This window comes from Haliotis cracherodii, unplaced genomic scaffold (assembly GCF_022045235.1).
Source record: "Haliotis cracherodii isolate W230 unplaced genomic scaffold, xgHalCrac1.p SCAF_4, whole genome shotgun sequence".
NCBI classification, from domain to species: Eukaryota; Metazoa; Mollusca; class Gastropoda; order Lepetellida; family Haliotidae; genus Haliotis; species Haliotis cracherodii.
In genome coordinates, this window is record NW_027266297.1 from 53,511,155 (window position 1) to 53,533,414 (window position 22,260).

General features: G+C 38.5%; 2 protein-coding genes across 11 annotated transcripts in view; one reads left to right on the forward strand and one right to left on the reverse strand.

Moving 5' to 3' along the window:
* Positions 1–73: 73 nt before the first annotated feature.
* LOC139478483 (calreticulin-like) lies at positions 74–4,072 on the forward strand. The gene is made up of 10 exons (XM_071260968.1): positions 74–236; positions 791–895; positions 1,041–1,244; positions 1,509–1,603; positions 1,779–1,913; positions 2,219–2,551; positions 2,814–2,906; positions 3,069–3,156; positions 3,326–3,399; positions 3,557–4,072. The coding sequence occupies exons 1-10, from the start codon at positions 155–157 to the stop codon at positions 3,572–3,574; spliced, it is 1,227 nt and encodes a 408-aa protein (XP_071117069.1). The 5' UTR covers positions 74–154; the 3' UTR covers positions 3,575–4,072.
* A 6,947-nt stretch (positions 4,073–11,019) lies between these two features.
* Positions 11,020–22,260, reverse strand: part of LOC139478336 (disabled homolog 1-like) — a 30,416-nt gene continuing 19,175 nt past the window's right edge. For 6 of the 10 annotated variants that reach the window (XM_071260760.1, XM_071260766.1, XM_071260763.1 and 3 more), the window contains 2 exons: positions 20,515–21,753; positions 16,508–17,744 (listed from right to left, as the gene is read on the reverse strand). In XM_071260760.1, the coding sequence (XP_071116861.1) occupies positions 17,658–17,744; positions 20,515–21,753 (1,326 nt within the window). In that variant the 3' untranslated portion in view covers positions 16,508–17,657. Of the gene's footprint in view, positions 12,207–15,746; positions 15,774–15,815; positions 15,842–16,507; positions 17,745–20,514; positions 21,754–22,260 lie in introns of those variants that run through there. The other 4 variants (XM_071260762.1, XM_071260767.1, XM_071260768.1 and 1 more) reach the window with 4 other exon arrangements.

The window sequence follows — 22,260 nt, forward strand, 5'->3', positions numbered from 1 at the left end:
GATGAAGGGAGATTCCTCGCTCTGCGCGTGGTGAGCGCTGATTGGTCAGAAGAAACCAATCGCGTGCGTACAGCTGTCGAGATCACGTGGAGAACCGGCATTAACTATCTCGGGGTAGAAGTTTCGGCAGGTCCTTTCCTAAGCCTGACCAAAGATGAGGGCGGTTGCGATTTTTGTGGCACTCCTCGGTGCAGTTTTCTGTGATCCCACTGTTTACTTTGAGGAGAAATTTGATGGTAAGTCAAGTTGTGATTGTGCATAAGTAGTATTTAATATTTTGAGGGTGCTCGTTTGTCCACAGACTTTTCCGATTTCCCATGCTTTGACATTTGACTAGTGAATATGTCAATATTCCTTTACAAAATTGCTCGTTAACAGATGTATATTCAAGACCACAGTGAATGTTTTATAAACCAAGCATATGATGATATTACTTGTGCAGATATTAATGGTATATTCCCGATGCAGATGATTTAAGAAAAAAATAATTTTATACCGTGGAAAATACTACAAATCGACGACTCGCAAGCTAAAGTTCAATATATTACATTAATTAAAGTTTGGATTGAATAGTAGCAGTGACCACTGATTTATAAACGTTTTTCATAATGTGACAGTATAGCTGTTCAATCATTCTAAGCCTAAGTTGAAATAAGTGGAAGTGCCACTTAATATGTACATACATAAGTGTAAATATAGTATTTCTTTCTTAAACGGTTTCTTTGTTTTAATTGGAAAATATTAATGTGGCCACAACATTCCAGTGTATGCATGTTCATTTTATTTCCAGATGGCTGGAGGGATCGTTGGGTTGATTCAACCGCAAAGGCTGCAGAGCAGGGAAAATTTGAACTGTCTGCTGGAAAATTTTATGGTGATGCAGAAAAAGATAAAGGTGAGTATTTAACCTATAAGATTGTTCAGTTTTCTAGACAGTACAATCACATGTACAAACATTTGCACTGCTACTTGAAATTCCTTAATCTGAGCAGATATATGTAGAATTGTTTTTCAAAGTTGGTGCTGTTCTTTCTTTTCAGGTTTAAAAACAACCCAGGATGCCAGATTTTATGGTGTCTCGGGCAAGTTTGATAAATTCAGCAATGAAGGTAAAACTCTAGTCATCCAGTTTACAGTGAAACATGAACAGAACATTGACTGCGGCGGTGGTTATGCCAAGGTCTTTGCCAGTGACCTCGACCAAGCAGGCATGCACGGAGACAGCCCATATCTCATTATGTTCGGTAAGAATGATTTTCATCAGTCTAGACATACTAGGTAAAATCTGTCTTGTCATTGTAAGCCATTAAAGAATGTTCATCTTCAGACTTTCAGTTCTTTATTTGGGTTTGTGGCCAGGTAGTGAAAATTGAATTTATGGGTAATATGATTGTGTGAAACTCATTTCTGGTGTCCCTCGTAGTAATATGGCATGAATAGTGACTAACTAGTGAGGTTAGTCTTAGAATCATGATACTTTTCATATTTTATTAATTGGTTTCTTTCAGGACCTGACATCTGTGGTCCTGGAACAAAGAAGGTTCACGTGATTTTCAACTACAAGGGAAAGAACCTTTTGACCAAGAAAGATATCCGATGCAAGGTTTGTAGAATATTGTTCACTCGAAAGTTCATAATAACAGATTTGTGAAATGGGTATCAAAGAAGAATGGAGAAGAGAACTAACATTTCCCAGAGTCTTAAATACAATCCGATAGCTCTTGTTCTTATTCCATGTGTGTTGAGTAAATGCTTATGGTGTACTTGTTTCCCTGTAGGATGATGTTTTCACACACTTGTATACCCTCATTGTGAAATCTGACAACACATACGAGGTAAAGATTGATAACGAGAAGGTGGAGAGCGGCGAGCTTGAGGCGGATTGGGATTTCCTTCCAGCCAAGAAAATCAAGGTAAATCTTTTTACATAGTACAGTACAGGTATTGGTGTTGTCATATGCTTGCATGTAACCCTGTATTTGCCCAAGAGACCAGAAACTGAGTGGTTATTAGATCCACAGGACTAGTAGAAATACTTAATGTTTATTCAAAGTTGCCTATTTGCCTCAGAAGGTGTAACTGAAGTTTTTACCGCTGTATAAGCAACCAAGGTACACCTCAATCTGCTATTGCAGCACAATGAATTAATATGCCTATCAACAATGATTAAGTACCCTGAATATGACAGTATATTAATGTTGAGTTCATGTGTTTTCAGGATCCCGAGGCCAAGAAACCCGATGACTGGGATGAGCGTGAGAAGATCGATGACCCTGATGACACCAAGCCCGAGGATTGGGACAAGCCAGAACATATCCCCGACCCAGATGCCAAGAAGCCTGATGACTGGGACGATGAGATGGATGGAGAATGGGAGCCCCCAATGGTTGATAACCCAGATTACAAGGGAGAGTGGAAACCCAAGCAGATCGACAACCCAGACTACAAGGGCAAATGGGTTCACCCTGAGATCGACAACCCTGACTACTCCCCCGATGACAATCTCTACAGATACACCGATATTGGTGCTATTGGTTTTGATTTGTGGCAGGTGCGAGGAATCCCAATATTTATCTAGAATTTATTGCAACTTTGTTGAGTAAAGTCTAAGATTTCTAAGTCCATATGGCAGGCAGATTGGTTTGGAAAAGCATTATTTTGCACCATAGATTTTCCCACTGTCATAGCTGGAATATTGCGACGTTTAACAACATTCAAAGATTTTCAGTTATTTTCTTGTATTTAATGATATCTGAGAATGCTTAGATAAATGTTCACCATCACTTTTTTCAAGACCTGTTCCTTCATTTCAGGTTAAATCTGGAACTATCTTTGATAATGTCCTCATAACTGATGATGAAAAATTCGCAGAGGAATTCGGAAAAGATACATGGGGCAAAACAAAGGTAAGGAAATGTGACTTGTCATCTGTTGCTTCTCAGCATTAAATCTGCAGTTTTAAAGTTGAAAATAAATCCCAAATGACAATACATTCCGACTGCCTTCACTAGATCTTTATAATACTCATGGGGTGGATATGGTTTCTCATGAATGGTTGTATGTTTCAGGACCCTGAAAAGAAGATGAAGGATGCTCAGGATGAGGAGGAGAGGAAACAGAGGGAGGAGGAAGAGAAGAAGAGGAAAGAAGAGGAAGGTGAGAAGTGATTCAGAGATGGCAGACTATGTAGAAGGATTGAGACATCTGTCTTAGCAAGTCTCAGGTTGCTAATGAAAAATGTTCAATACTTGTGATTTGACACATTCACCATCTATGAATTGTTGAGAGTATTCGTGAATTATTAAGTGCCATTGTCTGTTCTCAGATGCCAAGAAGGAAGATGGGGATGAGGCAGAGGAGGAGGAGGAAGAGGATGACTCAGATAAAAAAGAAGAACCTGTAAGTTGACTACACCCAGTTGCTGTGAGATTGTCTTTGTCAAAGTAGTTATGAAATTATTCCAAATTATTTTCTTCACAGTAATGTACTTGTGTATGCTAAAATGATTTTTAGTTAGTTGTATTGACATTTATGAATGTTTTTTTTTCCATTTCAGGATCATGACGAGTTGTAGAGATCTTCCAGAGATTAGCCAATCATCTTCATCCGTCATTCGTCACCGTTCATTTCATGCCATTCACATGACGTATAATATGGGAAGTCTTTTAGCCGGGGTCAACAGCTTTCATCAAAGCTCTTAAAAGGAAATTTGTTAAGTTTTTGTTTTTTATTTTGTATTCATCGGCCATTGTGTGTGAGATGTTTTAAAGAAAAGTCAAACAGCGTTTCACTCTAATATGCCACCATGGACTAAATACAAAGTGTGTGTGTGAAGATATGCATGGAACAGTTCACTGTTCTTGGTAATGGCATTGCTGTCAACATTATTAGGTTGTCTGTCACATTAGATGATTTCACTCTTTGTTTTGTATTTAAATATTTAATGTACAATTCAAGTGATGTATAAAGAACTATTGTAAATTTCATGCTATTGATGTAAATTGCTCTGTAAAACACAACTAATGTAGGGGTGTTTATGCCAAAGTGAGGTAATAAATACTTCTTTTTACAAGTCAGTGTTGTTGATTTGAAACCATAGAAAAGAAAGTCAGTTTTTATACTGCAGTCGGCAATATTGCAGCTGTCTTGGCAGACTCAATGCAAATGATTGATTGCACAAGCATTCAGTCATGTCGTGGTGACAACCCAGCCAGACCTGTGTCTAGTTGCCTCACACCACGAGGTTGGGGTGCAACATGGTGTGAGTTGTTCCCCCTTAGCTGATATGTCATTGGACAATGGCTCTGTCTACGGCATACTCACGCTTATGCAACAGCCTCCTTAGAAGGAATGCTGTCCGGAGAGCGGAAGCCATGCCATGCCAAAAGGCGTTAAAAGATGGTACTTAAAGAGGACAAAACAAGGACTGATCAACTCCTAGTCACATACTGTCTGAGTGGAGGACAAAACAAGGACTGATCAACTCCTAGTCACATACTGTCTGAGTGGGTTATGCATGTTAAACTGCGGCGTTATCTCCTTGACATTAGTTACAACTACAGTCTGGAAGGTAATTTAATGTACCGACGTTTACTACAATATCTGAAAAACTATTTGACCTACTCCAGTCAAAGTTGGAATGAGATTATTAAACAGTCATACATAACTGGACATTACATTAAAAGACAATCGGTGCATGAATAAAAAATCTGTCTATTAAGCTATCACTATATTTAATCAACAACCAGACCTGTTCGTCACGGGAGGAACGAGCATTCATAGAAACAGCCATCTGCATAATGCTACCCCTTCTTCACAGGGCCATATGACACAGTTGAATCAATCAACTCAACTCAAAAGGTTGCATGGGAATCACGCACATTGAGACGCCCAACGCGAACACCGTATTCGTGTGTGCGTGATTCCCGTGCACCCTTTCGAGTTGAGTTGATTGGTTTAACTGTGCAGTGATGATGCAGTTTATATATTATTAAAATACTGTTCAAAGTATTGTGGATCGACCAGTGCTTTCATGTTTATCATATAACATTTTGTGCAGAATTGATACTTTTTGAAGATAAAGAGAACATAAAAACAATGTGTTTGATTTACTTTTACTAATTGCAAAATACTATAATTATAGATGCAAATTCCAAAATACAAAACCCTTTTTTTCATGTTTATAAAAAGGAAGCTTTTTCACGATACAACATTGGAAAAGATATCGCTTTCAAGACAGGTAATCAACAGAAATTCTATGGTGCTTGGATGCTGTATCATCAACTTTTCGAAAATGAGGAGCAGCTTTCAATTTAATTTTAGTTTTGTACTTAATATTTTAATGTTTGAGACCATGTGCTTTCCTAAACTGCAATATGATATATAAACAAGAGTGAATGTGTGAGTGAGAAGTATGTTATTTTCTGTAAAAAAAACAAAGTAAGTAGTACTGATAAGTTGTGCTTTATGTCATGGGCTTTCTGCTACCCTGGGCGGAAGCCCATTTATGTAACAGGTGCGTCTTTCTAAAAACAAGAAAATGAAAAAAAAAGAAAAAATACTGTTCAAAGTGTTTTCACGACCATCTTAGCAAAAGCAAGAATTGGGGATTTGTTCTGCCCCTAATTCCTTTATTTTTATCCCCCGCCCCAATGAAGTTAACTCGGAAACTGTTACGAAACTTGTATGTCTATCAGGATCATGCTGAACTGGTGCCATTTTGCCATTTAGGAATTTTAGAATTTTTTATTTTTTACGTTTCCATGGTAACAAGTTGGATTTAAGTTTTAAGATAGGGTGGGTTCACTTACGGAGTATGACATATAAACTGTTAAACATTTCCTTGCCAAACATTGCATGTCTATATATAAAGCACATACTGAACTGGTGCCATTTGATATTAAGGAGTTTTAGAAATGTTTATTTTAGAATTTCCATTGCAGCTCTTTTGACATGGGCTAAGAGAAATGTTGGGTCAGTTACCTGGTTTGGGACCATAACATGTTAAAATGGGCGGGGGATATAGATGACTTCCTCGACAATATGCTTGTTAACAGATAGGATTCCATACCATCTGCTGTACAAAATTGGGATTTTGTTTAGTCTGTATTTTCTTAAATTCGGGGATATTTTAATATGCATGTAAAAATCAAAGCCTCTTCTTTATAGATCTGTAATCTGTGGAATCCAAGCCATCTCCACATAATTATTATAATCATCATGATAATAACATGACTTGGCAAAGTTTTTATTCCAATTTGGGAAGTTTTACAGACATTTGCTTCAGACGTGGGCCTAATATCAGCTTCTGAGAAGGTGAGACTATGTCTCCATTAGGGCTGGGACGAGTTCAAATTTATTACCTGACCCAACCCGGGTACCCACTGTAGGTCTCGGGAGATGTCTCAAAATGTCTGATTGGGAAATTTTTTAGCACAGCCCTGGCAAAACACATTTAGATGCATGTATTAAACAATCTAGTCATGCATACACTGAAGCTGATCACGTGACTAACCAGGTGTCCGGGTAGTCCTGTGGGTACCCGGGTTATCCATCCCAGCCCTAGTCTCCATGCCCCCTTTCAAGTGTCAACTAAAATGAGGACTTAATGCTCTCTACTTGTATGTCATCATACCAGGTGGTATGGACTGGTCCTCACACTATCATCCTCTTGTTCGTCTGTCTCAGAATATTTACAGGCCACTGAGATACACCTGGAAAACACAAGATTCATTCACTCACTCATACAATGTTCACGGAAACATCACAACAAACTTTATTTCATGTATATATTTTATTCTGAATTCCGGCTGCAAAGTTATGAGGAAGACATGCATCTAAATCACTTCTGCATAGATCATCATATTTCATTCATCAAATACTGTTTGATACACCCATGGAAGACATTCTAGAAGAGGAAAATATATAGTTCATGAAAAGTCTATACAGGTTTTGTCAAAATACTGCACTTAATACTGAGCAAATTATACAATTATGATAAAGCAGGTAATAATTGAAAGAACCGTTCTCAACACCAGTTGTAAATAATCAACTGTTCTACAAACTTTAATTAAATGTAAAAAGACTGATATCAGCTGAAAATATAAAATAGGGCTGAGTAAAACTTGCAGTTCTGTGATGAATGTTTGCAGCTTGTACCCTTAAAACAAACAATCCTAGGTTACCATGGTAACCTAGGAATGTTTTACTATTGCAGTTCAAGAAATAATGCAGCGTATAACATGCTTTGTATGAAACAATATTCAAATGAAATCGTCTTTTTCCACATGAACTAAAACATGAAAGGTGCTCATATAGATTCATGGTATTGTGCAAAGGTTATTCACAATGTGTTAAAACATAGGGACAAGGTAGGATTATGCTATTGTGAGAACAGACTTCTGAAGACACAGAATCTTGTGGTCTGATTTTACGGTAAGTCTGGAATATGCATAATCACAAAGTTAGCCTAAATCTAGGTCTGTCACTATGTGAGCAAAAATTGCAAATCAAAAGTTCACATCCCATTTCAACAATTCATTGGCACATAACAGATTGGCTGTAAAGCGATAATTTGTATATTTTACAATAAAATTGTCAAATTCAACAAGAATAATTTCTCTCTCATAATTAAACTTAACAAAGGGAAATTTACACACCAACAAATGGCAACAATAGAGTGAACTACAGAAAGATTACAGGTCCTTCAAGGGAAGGGTAATGGCAGGTATGACTGATCTACTGAAACCTGACAAGTTCAACTCTTCATTAACGATGGACCATTCAGATGAAGACAGTCGCTAGTTGTTTGTGTGTTCATCATTCGACCTAAATGACCTTCCTGCCCAATAATTCGAGAAGTGTTTTTTCATATACCTATTCACCTGCTGGAATATATCCTCCTGTTGGGGCAATGAATCACACATTTCCACTAATCCGGACCATTAAGAAATCTGTGGGTTTTTTTTGTTGCAAGGCTATCTGTAGAATGAAAATGATTATACCTGTAGGTTTATTTTTTGTAATCTTTGACCATTATATTGCAGGAATATTGCCACAAAAATAAAAAATCACTATAACTCCATGGTTATACTACAAGTCACTAATGTTCGCATTTCTTTCTTACTTCAACTTCAGTCAACTTCAGTGTGTGTATGTCCAGATCGTTTGATAGTGTACCTAAATAGGGCTATGGTCAAACTATTCCCAATCAGACATTTTATATCGGTATCTCCTGAGACCTACAGCGGGTACCCAGGTAGGGTCGGGTAATAGGGGTGTGGGTACCCAGGTAGGGTCGGGTAATAGGGGTGTGGGTACCCAGGTAGGGTCGGGTAATAGGGGTGTGGGTACCCAGGTAGTAAATCTGGACTCGCCCCAGCCCTATGGGCAACACAGAAAATATTACTAATGGCCAAACCCAGTTAACACAAGAATCTTCCGTATTACGACCAAAAGGAACTTTTCAAAAATATGGAAAGATGGTTAAAACATGGAAAGAGAGTTTTAGTTTTCATGAAGATCCATCGTCCATCTTATTTGTCAGGCTTTAGAAATTAGACATAACATGCAAGAGGAATGTTTCACAGAACGGACAAATAGAGAATCATAAAAATATACAGCAGCAAGTGCAGAAACGTTCTGATAATGAACATGAATATTCTGCATGAAATAAACACGAATATATTTCAGTAATGCTTAGACAGGTTTAAGTTACAACTAGGTTTACTAATCAAGGCTGTAGTTAACTTTTTTTGACAGGGGGAGAAAATATTTGTACAAGTATCACTTGTCCCCCCAACTTGTATTCTTATGATTCAAATAAAACTGTTTTCTATAAAAAAAAATCCCCCCGGCTGGCTACGGCACTGCTAATGGATCATTATGGCATTTTGAAGGATAAAAAAATGTGACAATTGACAATTTTACAGGGAGAACTACTCCCAAAATAACCATGTGGATAAAAAGCGTGGCATACCATCTAAGGTGGTGCATGATGTGCCCCTGGAGTGTGCAAGGACTCCACATTATGCTTAAAAGGGAACCAAATCTGTGCTACTTGCATTTATCAATAAATCATTCATATCAAATTAAACTGTATAGCCTAATACATACCTATCATGTGCATGTATAATAAAATACAGGAAATCATGGCTATTTGTAGACACTGAAGTTGTGGGCCATTAAAGGCACATGTATAAATAATCCAGGACATGAACACAGTGCACACACTGGCGACACACACACCACACAACTTGATTTGTTTAAGCTATGGATTATTGCATAGAGATATACAAGAGAATAAATGATTAAGTAAAAAATATCACATTTGATCATATTGAAGCTGATAACAGTGATGGTGACACAAACATCTTTAATAATATTTCAGCATTAACATCATCCTTGTTAGCCATGACAGACAGTTGACTGGTAATGTTAACATCGGTGATGACAGTCACATGTAATGTCAATATCAGTGATGAGTCACATGTAATGTTAACATCAGTGACTAGTCACAAGTAATGTTAACATCAGTGATGACAGTCACATGTAATGTTAACATCAGTGATGACAGTCACATGTAATGTTAACATCAGTGACGAGACACATGTAATGTTCACATTGGTGATGACAGTCACATGTAATGTTAACATCAGTGATGACAGTCACATGTAATGTTAACATCAGTGATGACAGTCACATGTTATGTTAACAGTAGTGAGGACAGTCACATGTAACGTTAACATCAGTTATTGCAGTCACCAACAGTGGTGTTAATGTAAGCAATAACCTCCACAGGCACTAATGTTATTGTCAGTCACAGACACCGATGTTAATGTCAGTCACAGACACCAATGTTAATGTCAGTCACAGACACCAATGTTAATGTCAGTCACAGACACCGATGTTAATGTCAGTCACAGACACCAATGTTAATGTCAGTCACAGACACTGATGTTAATGTCAGTCACAGACACCAATGTTAATGTCAGACACAGACACAGACACAGATATTAATGTCAGTTACAGACACCAATGTTAATGTCAGTCACAGACACTGATGTTAATGTCAGACACAGACACCAATGTTAATGTCCGTCATGGACACCAATGTTAATGTCAGACACAGACACTGATGTTAATGTCAGACACAGACACTGATGTTAATGTCAGACACAGACACCAATGTTAATGTCCGTCATAGACACCAATGTTAATGTCCGTCATAGACACTGATGTTAATGTCAGACACAGACACCAATGTTAATGTCCGTCACAGACACAGATGTTAATGTCAGTCACAGACACAGATGTTAATGTCCGTCATAGACACTGATGTGAATGATACAAAAGTACAAGCCACAAACTTAACAAGGCCTCGCAGACAACTAGCCATGTATAAACAGCCTACTAAAGAGTGAATGTGGTGTACTATGGGGACAACAGTAATTACTCTTAACAGTTCATGAAGGCATTACCTATTCCTAGGAAGATTTTCTTTCTTCAAAATTTATCGAATTTATACCCGAAAAGAAACAAACCAAGGCATTCTTCAATTTTGAAGAAACAAAGCAAGTTGTCGTGGGATCATTCCTTGCAAACATTATTGAAAATCTGTTGACAGAAATGACAAGAAGACATCTGACATATCTTTGTTTGCAAGGTCATGCAATATTTGGTGATTATGTAAGTATATTGGGTGAAATCCATGTAATGTGAACAATAAAAGGGAAACAGATACCAATCCTTAAATATCCAACAGATATCCTAAGAGATGATGTAAACACAATCCTCAGTAGAATCTCTTGTATCACAGAACTTTATTATAAATGTTATTCACACTGTATTAAACAAAGTAAACTCTTTCAGACTGTTTCAACCAGCATATTTCAACATCTTGCTTCTACCTGAAGTATATAAAACTACAACTACCAGGTATATATACCAGCTGATCAAGAAGTCAGGTCTAAGGTAAAATCTATTTCTTCTCTGACACATATCCAATGACACATATCCTCGTGTACTATTCCCACTTAATAAGGCTTTTGTTTTTGCTTACAAATTCATATGTCCCTTCAAAAAACATATAAACACAATTCTGTTTTCTCCTGGAGCATGATTTTGACCAGGAATAACATTATTTTGCAAGGGTTGAAAGAATTGGTTCTCACACAAATCAAAACTGTTGCGGTGAAGGTTATTGCCGTGAATCACCCATTAGTTAATTCAGGCCTGAATCTCATTTTTGAGGTTTTCAAAGAGACAAATGCTGTGTTTATGGGTTCGGAAGGTTTGACCTCAAGTACATTGGAGCTCGGGCCTCAGTTTTCCAGTTTTAACATATCAGTGGTGCCAATCACAAACTGAGACAACTAGGAATATCTGACACCATTAGGGTCTAAATTGAGTATTTGGTTTAACACCCAAAATCTGAAGCCTTCAAGCTAAAACAAATGATGAATAAATGTTAATCGGTTGTTTATGAGACTTGACTTTCATGCCTAATTTACAGTGGCTCGGGGCGGAGAACTGAGACAAACATTAGCCTGTTGAGAAATACATGATAAAAATGGTTCATACACTGACCTCACATTCATATAGGCACTGGTCTAAAATTATTACATCCGTATGACCCATTTAAGTACAACACATATTCTGTTTTCGTGAAGTACATATGATAACACCAGTAACAATCACAATCATGAATTTACAAGATGCAATATGACCCACAGTTCAACTTGTGTTCCTCCCCATTGAGATATTTATCTCCCCTTACAATTATCTCCCTTTATACAGCTGGGTTGTTTGATCATCAACATGTTATCCTGTATAATCACTTTTCTCTACGGAAACATACATAAAATGTTGGTAAATCATGTAATTATAATATTACATTTTGTATAAACCTGGTGGTTTGGATGTAAATAAATTTATATCAAAATTTGAAATTTGTTTTACACTGGTCTTTTTACACACAATGAGATATTTGTGATAAATACTTTATTATTATATCTTCCTTGGTTTAACTGCACTGATACTATTGCCTGTTCCTGTGAGTATTTGTCAGTTTGTTGATTCCATTGCTCAAACAACTGCCATTTTTGTATGAACCTATTTCTGTTCCAAGTCCATTATAGAAGTCTTCTTTAAATCAGAGAATCGTCAGCTGGAGGTGGACTTTTGTTGACTGCAGCGTACATTGGATCCTGAAATTTCAAACAAAAATATGTAAAATATCTGCTCTGGGATCCAATATCTTTCATTTTCTAAAACCACAATTACATCGTGAAACACTGTTCCATTCAGAGTGTACTTGATGCATTCAATCCTGACTTTTATGATGATAATTATTCTGTATGGATATCATAACCACATATTAGCCTCTGTCATTAAGATTTGGTACTAGTCTAAAGGCATCTAAATGAAGGTTGACAAAAAATGAAAGTCATAATCATGATAATAATAAAACGTAAAAAAAATAAAAAGCTAAAAGTGAAACATTGATAAAAATATTAGTTAAAAATGGTATGAAGAAAAACTACCGGTAATAGACTTAAGTCTATAGGATTTGTCTGACAGCCCGTGCAGATGTAGAGTAGATAAAGCTAGAAAGATGGTATCTAAAAATCCTCGCAGGCAAAACAATAATGATTTACAATAACAACGTTGGGTGACAAGCTGGAGAGTGGTTGATGTGGAGACACATCTTCTCCACTCGGTACATCGTCTCCGCACATAGGTAACATGGGCAACATTAGTAATAACATAAATACTGTGTTGTAAATCATGAAATTAATGTGACCATGAAAATAATGAAAGAGTACCCCCTCCTCACATAAATAAAGCGACACATCATTATGTATAAATGTTTATCAAGCAGTTATGACAGTCTGTGTGTGCTCTTGGCCAGGCTGATAATGATAATGTTGTAATGCCTAATGAAAACACAACACTGCCTATTTATATTTAGAAACTGTACTTGTGTATCAACACTCATTTTAAAGTCTCATTAATCATTTTTTGCTGCTGATTTCATGGAAATTTGATCACATTTTGAGAGAAAAGAGAGAAAAGAAAACTCTAGTATTCACCAGATCAGCTAATTAGCTCTCAGTAAATCATGGTATTCTAAGTCTAAATTCTTGGTGTTTGTCTCCTGCTTAATGAAACAGAGTTCTTCACTTTCAAAGTATGGGCTTCTCACATTAATGGTTGGAGGTGGCCCACTCATCAATATGACACAATACTTCCATGATTTACATGTGAGTAACCAACATATGAGTAGTCAGGATCTGTGGTGTTAAGGTCATGCATCAGGCAGGCTGTTCAAGGCAAGTTACATCAGCCGAAAAACTCCAACTCAGACCTAGGGCTGCAGATTCAACTTAAAGGCCATGATCATACATTCAGCTCCTTCCCCCTACCCTAGAGTCAAACCCCTGGAGCTCAGGCCCTTCCCCCTACCCTAGAGTCAAACCCCTGGAGCTCAGCTCCTTCACCCTACCCTAGAGTCAAACCCCTGGAGCTCAGCTCCTTCACCCTACCCTAGACAAACCCCTGGAGCTCAGCTCCTTCACCCTACCCTAGAGTCAAACCCCTGGAGCTCAGCTCCTTCCCCCTACCCTAGTCAAACCCCTGGAGCTCAGCTCCTTCCCCCTACCCTAGAGTCAAACCCCTGGAGCTCAGCTCCTTCACCCTACCCTAGAGTCAAACCCCTGGAGCTCAGACCCTTCACCCTACCCTAGAGTCAATGATATGGTTTCCGTTCACTCCAAATGCTTATACATTTTCATACACTCACTTCACATGCCAAGACATACGCTCACTTACAATGCTAAGACATACGCTCACTTCAAATGCAAAGACATACGCTCACTTACAATGCTAAGACACACTCACTTGAAATGCTAAGACATACGCTCACTTGAAATGCTAAGACATACGCTCACTTACAATGCTAAGACATGCGCTCACTTACAATGCTAAGACATACGCTCACTTGAAATGCTAAGACGTACACTCACTTGAAATACTATGACATACGCTCACTTGAAATGCTAAGACATACACTCACATACAATGCTAAGATATACGCTCACTTACAATGCTAAGACATACGCTCACTTCAAATGCTAATACATACACTCACTTCAAATGCGAAGACATACGCTGTCAATAAATGCAAAGAAATACACTCACATGAAATGCTAAGACATACTCTCCCTTCAAATGCTAAGACATCCACCCATTCAAATGCTAAGACATACTCTGACAATAAATGCAAAGAAATACACTCACATGAAATGCTAAGACATACTCTCCCTTCAAATGCTAAGACATCCACCCATTCAAATGTTAAGACATACTCTGACAATAAATGCTAAGACATACACTCACGTCAAATGCTAAGACACACGCTCACTTCAAATGCAAGTTGCATATCATAATCTCAAACACTACTGAAGTACACACAGTACTACATTGATTTATCAGCCCTTCAATTTAAACATTTCTGACAAAAACGCTGAAAATGATGTAAACGAAAGAAGCTAGCACTGCTGCTGCCTGCTGTGACCTGCTGTGTTAGCAAGATGTGTATTAGTACCATCTACAAGCTATGCTGGGCTTCAAGCTGTGTGTTAGATAGCTACACATTGTACTCGCACCATACTCTGAGCGAGAAGGCTGCTTGTCAAAGCCTCACAGGCCTGTGTCAACAGGCAAAAACACTAAGGGTGAGTGAACGTTGCTTACTGCTGCAGTAGTGAGTGCGTGAGTCAGTATGGTTTTTAGCAATATTCCAGCAATATCACGGCGGGGGACACCAGAAATAGGCTTCACACATTGATTCCATGTCAGGAACCGAACCCGGATCTTCAGCGTGTCGAGCGAACGCTTAAACCACTAGGCTACCCGACGCCCCTTAATGCTGCAGTAAGCCACATTGCAGCTTGAGTACAGTCGCCTGTAAATAACCAGGTCCGGACCAGGCAAACCAGTGTCTGAAAACATGAGCAAGAATCCATTCCATCTCCCGGAGCCTGACACACTCAGGAATCCGTACAGGGAGCCAAACATTATGATGGTACATGTATTTTACCTACAAACAGCAATTTGAAAAAGGTTGTTTGACTATACTCGGAATGTGTTTGAGGTAAACTTTACCTTAATGCACAGAAAGGCAGACACAGGAGACTACAGATAAGTTTGATAACAATACTGAGCTAGGCTACTAAGCAAGTCGGGCATTGATAAAGCTAGCAACAGGCTAGGCATACAGCTATTTCATATATGGGCTCAAAGCATTGAATCACATATGATAAAGTTTATCGTAAAATAATTTGTATACATATTAATTCAAAAGTTATATATGGGCAGGTCTTTTTTCAGATAATTTGTAAGCCACAAAGAGTTACTTCCCTTCTTCTTTGTGACACATCTGGTGAAGTGTGTGTCTGACAACACATTCAGCTAGGTTCTTGCACAGACGGAAACAATTCACACACACGACACACGTCAATCATTTTGATTTCATTTTTACTAGAGGTGAAAAGAAAATATTATTTGTGATTCCACATGTCGGCGACTTAAAAGTGCCGAATGCTTTGAGCCAAGATACCTTGGGAACTAGACATGGTCTTTGCACACTTTTCTACCATACGACATACAGTCATACAGTACGTCATGTGGAAAGACCAGATCTGGGACCATTTGATACAGGAAAAAAGCAAAGTAAAGACCATTACCGGAGGAAATCGTTGCATGCTATGTAACTGGAAAAATAATACATGATGTCAAACACATGCAGAACTTACCACACAATACCACAGATTTATTTGTGCTGTAATATACAGAGAAAAATGTTAAGGTTTGTGTCTAAGAACAGTTACATCCTTCCAAACTCTGTATCTAAGAACTCTATGATCATCAAATTGAATGTATGTTAATGCACATGGTTGTGTGTTGTTAGACATATTGTAGTGAATATGGAGCCCATATCCTCTAGAAATGTGCTGAAACAACCATAGTTTGGAAGTGAATATGGTATACAGATCTGTGGATCCATAAACTGAAATTCAGGTCTATTGAGGCAACATCTTAACAGTACATATTGTCACAGGCCCACCAAATAAGACAATCATGTATTTTTAGATTTCACCATATATACCTGGAAGATCTTTTTCTAATGCCTACTAATGTCTAACATGAAGTCGAGAAAGTATTTATTTTTTAACAAAATATCCACCAAATAAAGCCATGAAATATTTTATGGATAGCAATGTCTTTATTTTTTGTTACAATGTTTCAGGGGTACTTCAGGTGAATGATGAAAGGGACAGAAGTAGCCATGAAACATTTTCACAAACAATATAGAACTTGTTATCCACAACATATTTCACGTCTTAATGTTCTTGTAACTATATGCCCATCAAAGATGTGCTCCATCCACTCGTAAATGGTAGAGATGAAACTTGGTATGTGATTAGTGCAGCAGTGCAATAGGAGTAGTGCAGGGTGCAATATAACAAAAATCAACATTGAACTATGAGGACTACACACGTTACATGTAGCTATACTACTGTTTACACACATTTGAAAAGATAAACTCAGAAACATATTTTGCATCACTGCAGAATGATGTGCTGAAAGAAATCGCAAAAACTTCCAAGGCTTAAGACAGGACATGTTGCTAACAGTGGCAACCTATGTCAGCTATGTCCTGATACTGTGATGCACCAAGGGCCTTTGGTTTCCTAGCCTAAAAAGAAGGGACACAAGAAAATCGGAGAGTCCTCGGTTATCAATCTTTCGTTGAAAGTTCTTATTTAGGCTTTGAATGTTCTTAAAATGTGTTGTATTCTTCCCTTGAGGATGAGACGGTTATTTTTTAAATGAATGTTGATGTTCAATATTTATACTAACTGAAATCTAAAATATTTATGCAATATATTTTGGGTAATGGTAGAATTATACCATATACCCATAAAGAGGCCATATGTTGTTGCCATGGGAACATTGCTGAGAAACATATTCCTCAGCCTTGGTGTGTCACAGTTTGTTAGGCCATCCATATTTTTTATGTTTCTTATCCCCAACCTCAGCCAGCAGGAGAGCAGGTAGGTGACAAAAAAATAAATATAAATATAAAAAAACAACAACTGTTTTTCACTAATTGTGTCACTTATTTTATGAAATCTTAAAATTTAGAACACTTTGTAATAGTATCTAAATTAATATATGATGTAGACGAATAGCTTTTCTTCAGAAACAAATTCGTAATCAATATAGCTGAAGAAAGCTGGGTTTTTTATGAGTGTGCAATGGTAAGAATACTTTTTTCATTACATTGGGGCACAAATTTCCACAGCGTGGGGGAAAATTGAGATAAGAAAACATTTTTATCATTGCACATTGGAATAAAAATTGGGGGCGGGCGGGCAGGAAATGGGAAACACAGAAGAAAATATGGACAGCCTTTTGTCAAGAAAAGATGATTCTCATACATATGGCCATATGTATGTGTAGGCAGATTTCAATGGTTCGAAATGGCTGTTTTGCGGTAGGAGTGGCCATATTGCAAGGTGGACATATTTTAGTCCATTGGAATCCGCCGACAAACACAGACACACAAAAAACTCATGTCACCTATAAGTCAGTCAACAAACAACCAATAAACAAACACAGACATCAACACATCTCACCTCTCCATTCATAGCAAAAGGGTCTCCTGAAGATGATTCACCCTGAATTACAAAAACATTCCCACCTTTCAACTGAATCATAACTTCAAGGGAACTTCCTAGTGATGATACTGTTACTATAGTTACATCTCACAGTCACTATGGTGTACCGATAATCATTGCCTTAACTTCTTCTATCAATCTATCTATCTAGTTTCAAGGACAAAAAGTCTCCTAAACTTCATCATATCCATGGAATTGTGTAGTGTTTAACGTGTGATTGTCACCAATCACCAAACACATTACGCAGAAGACAGGAAGACATTCTGCCCTTAATATAGTTCTTCAGCATTATTTAAGTTTTACAGACTATTGTTTCCCATGTTTGTTCTCAAAATGCATTAGAGCTAAGTAACCAGTTACAATTCACCAGTCATTCCTTATATTCCATATATACTTATTAAAGGCTCCGCAGGTTTTAACAGATTAGTTGAGTTATGAAAATATAAAATATGATCATTTTGTTCACACTCCCACACACTTACTCACACATGCATGCACACACACTCACAAATGCACACTCACACATGCAAACACAACATGCGTGTGCGTGCGCACACACACATACACACACACACACATATATATATAAAACAATACAAAGCCACACTACTATACCACTCAACAGAATACATTTGAAAGAAAGGAATGTTAATAGGTACACAAAAGCCTGAAAAATTGTTTCTTTCCATACAGAAGCAACAAATGTCAATGTTATCTACAACAGAAATATCTAGTTAGTTGTGACAGAGAAATCAAAGTACTGAGGAGAGAATCTGAAGTAGGACCCATGCAGAGGAAGCAGGCATTAAGACTTCCACAGAGTAACATGACATCTTGATGGGGAGCTTCACACTCTTTATTTGTTCACTTTAAACATATTATTAGGACTGGTCAAGAAACTTTGGCGAAACCGCATTATCAGTGGTTCATATTGGGAAAGGGAGGTCACTCTAATTTCAAACGGGAGCTATCTCAGTTGTTTTCGTATTTGTGAGCAATGGCATCAACCATGCTGTACGTTGTTGGTCCAGCTATTAAATGCCCAGCTTATCCCTAAGGTAAAACATATTCTTAATTAAATGTTTGAATGCATCAAATATTTGTTTCCATCTGTACATCTTCTAAGATTGGTTTAGTGCTGATAACCATTTTCTAAAATGTGGGCCCACATCTTTCCCGTCATCTATGGTGATCCAAACAAGTGGGCCCACATTTGTATATCGCCTTGTGGGTAGACGTTTTTCTGTCATTGTGATTGCAACAGGAGGGACCACATTAAAAAATCGCTAAGCTTCATTAGCTTGGCTTTCTTATAACCATTTTCTAAAATGTGGGCCCACATTGTTCCCGTCTTAGAGTGATCGAAACAGGTGGGCCCACATTTGTAAATCGCTGGGTTTCATTGGGTTGACGAAGTCATTTAGGCTAGTGGGCTCACATTACTTTGCATGGCTATGTGACATTATATATTATTCATATTTTGTAATATTGATGGGAAATATGTTTATAAATCATTTTATGTGACGTTAATTCCACGAAAGGCACAAAAGTCTTTGTAGTCTTTGTAGAATAACGTCATCATTGCTGACCACACTAGTTTTACAAAAAGAGCTGCAAAGCAAGAAACTTAAATCTACTTCCAATTAAATTTACAGAGGCAATACCACTCATTCTACTTGTTCCAGTATAACACATCAATCTAATCGTAAGTGTTGGTGGCAATATAAGCCTGAAAATATGTCTACACTTGAATTGATCTCGGACATGATACAAGCCTCAAATGTTTCCGAGAACTTGTTCCATAAAAGGAATAACTCATGAATATTAATGACCCCACGACCTAGTTTGGCAATGTTCGTAAGTGAGTTCTGCTGTATTGCCATCGCATTTGTACATTTTAATCCAATTATAAGTCATAATATTTATTTTAAATAGACAAAATAGCAGTTTGTAATGCGGGTTTGTTTACGTACGTAGTACATATTCTCAACAACAAGTGCATTTAGTTTCGAATGTGGCCCCACCTCGAACTTTCGATAAGGCAATTGGAGTTAGCTCCCTTCTGGAACCACCTATAATGCGGTTTCAACCGAAACTTTAATGATATTTAGTGAGTGTGTTTTATGCCATTATCAAAACTATTCCAGCAATATAAAGGCAGGGGACACCAGAAATGAGGTTCACATTTTACCCGTGTTGGAAACCAACCACTAGGCTACTGCACTCCACCTGATGGTACTTGAACCAGAAAATATTTTTGCAAACTTGAATTGGGAAACTATTTCCCATCATCGCCCTACTGGAAAAGGGTGGACCAGGAGTTTTTCTCCCTTCATGGTGAGATGGACCATGAATTATCTCCCATCTTAGGGACGGGACCAAAAGTTAGTTGTGAGGAAGACCAAGAAACATGGTCAGATCTCAATGACATATCTGATCTTGCTGAGTTATACCAGGATACATTGTGAGGTTGACTTTAAAGCTATGAAGATATTAGTGAGGTTCACCACAATAAGGTAGGAGTTTATATTCCTGCTAGTATTACTGAGAAGGGCACTATCCACTGTCTGCATCTTATGAAACATGATCGTAAAATATGATCATTGTTACTGTGTGTACAATATTGTCTCCTTCAAGATGCTGATGTGTCTCTGTGGAAGAAGCATCTCTGCTTAACCAGTTACACATGGCGAGACAGACAGCAATCCACACCACATCCTGTGAGAGAGTCACATGTCCACACCTGGAGGATGCCATGCCTGTTACTCACCTGTTCTGATACTGATGCAGGTCCATTCTTTTCAGTACTGGAATCAAATACTGTGAAGCAATTGTTCTTAAAAATATCACTACTGAAATCACTAAACGGGTCCCAATTGCCAAATGGCTTGCTGTCAAAACTTGGCTGACTAGACAAAAATGGGTCTGTAGATTTGTGGGTGGGTAGAGTACTTGGTGCAGAGGGGAAGGAGTCACTGAACGGGTCTGTGTTGGAGCTGGGTGAAAAGGGGTCTGTAGCTGATGAAGGTGATGGGGAAGAGCTTGTGGATGTATTTTTACGAGGCTTCGGCACTGGCCTTGGACGAACAGAAGCAGAGTTTGTGTCAACTTTAGGTCTTGGGGGTGGTGGAGGCGGTGCCCCACCAGGTATAGAAAGCTTCACTTCAGCTGGCAGAGGTGGTGGTGGTTCTTCAGGTGATGGGAGGTTAAAGTCATCAGAGAACACAGGAATGTTCCCATTTGTTAACCTCTTTGGACTCTTTTTAGGCAAGTGTTCGTGTTTTGAAACATCTGCTTGTGTCTGCTTCTTGGGCGTATTATCACATGACAGTCTGCTGCTAAGGGTCATCGCTGGCAAGAAGGGGTCGACGTCTGGGGGAGTGGAGGAGGAGGGTTGCGATGTGGGTTGAGGAATGTGCACATGTGAAGTGTCAAAGGGATCCTCAGAAGAATCGGCTAACCCACGTAACCGATCTGCTTCCTTGCCTAAAGGACCAAAAGGATCACTTGCCTGCTGCTGGATACCAGGGGAAATGACCCCAGGGGACATGACTCCAGGGGAAGGAATCCCCGGGGATGGGGTCCGGGGTGGGACGACATCAACCTTCAGCTCATTCAGAGACTTCTTGGGAGGAGCACTCATAGCCTCAAATATGGCTTTGGGGGACTTCTTGGGATCACTTCCACCGATGTTGACAAGATCAGCAAAAGCATCCTTCTTTTTAGGTTCAGTTGTTATTTCTTCAACTTCAGGTTCATTTAAAACAGTTGGTGTCAAGATATTAGGGTCTGGCTCTGTGTCGGGGAAAAGGTTTTGTTGAGGCTGACCCATGGCAGGCTGAGCAGCTCCAAATGCTCCAAAGCCTCCAGGGAAGGCAGCTGGTTGACCAAAGCCTCCTGCTGTGGGCTGTCGTAAGGCTCCACCAAAAGCCTGCTGACCAAATCCTGCAGGGGCAGGTTGTCCGAAGCCTCCTGCAGCTGGCTGGCCGAACCCTGGACGCACCTGCACCTGAAATGAGAAGCTGATTTTACTATCGATCGTACAGAGTTGGAGTGAAAAAGGAACAAGACTGATTACTCCAGCCTTATGGTGGTGAGGGCTGCCTAGAATGGGTTTCACACATACATTGTTCCCATGTAGGGAACTGATACCAGGCTTTGGATGTGATAAGCCATCAATTTTACCACCAGCTTAGCCACTCTTTTCCTACTAATAATCAGCAATCACACTTTGCAAGAGAAAATGTTTTAGTAACATAAGAAATTCTGTCCATTTTATTTCTTTAAATCAGTGCCAACATCAACCTAAATAAAGTTAGATAGTGACTGAGGTGAATTGGGTTGAACCCTGCTTTGGATAGTATTCCAGTCATATCTCAGTGTGTCAGCTTCACTCTGTCAACACCAGCCAGCCAGAAGCATCTACTGCTGTGACACCAGAGACTCTTGTGTGAAACATAAAGCCAACATTTAGCAAAGAAAATATCTGCTTGTAAAACGTCTTTACTACTATATG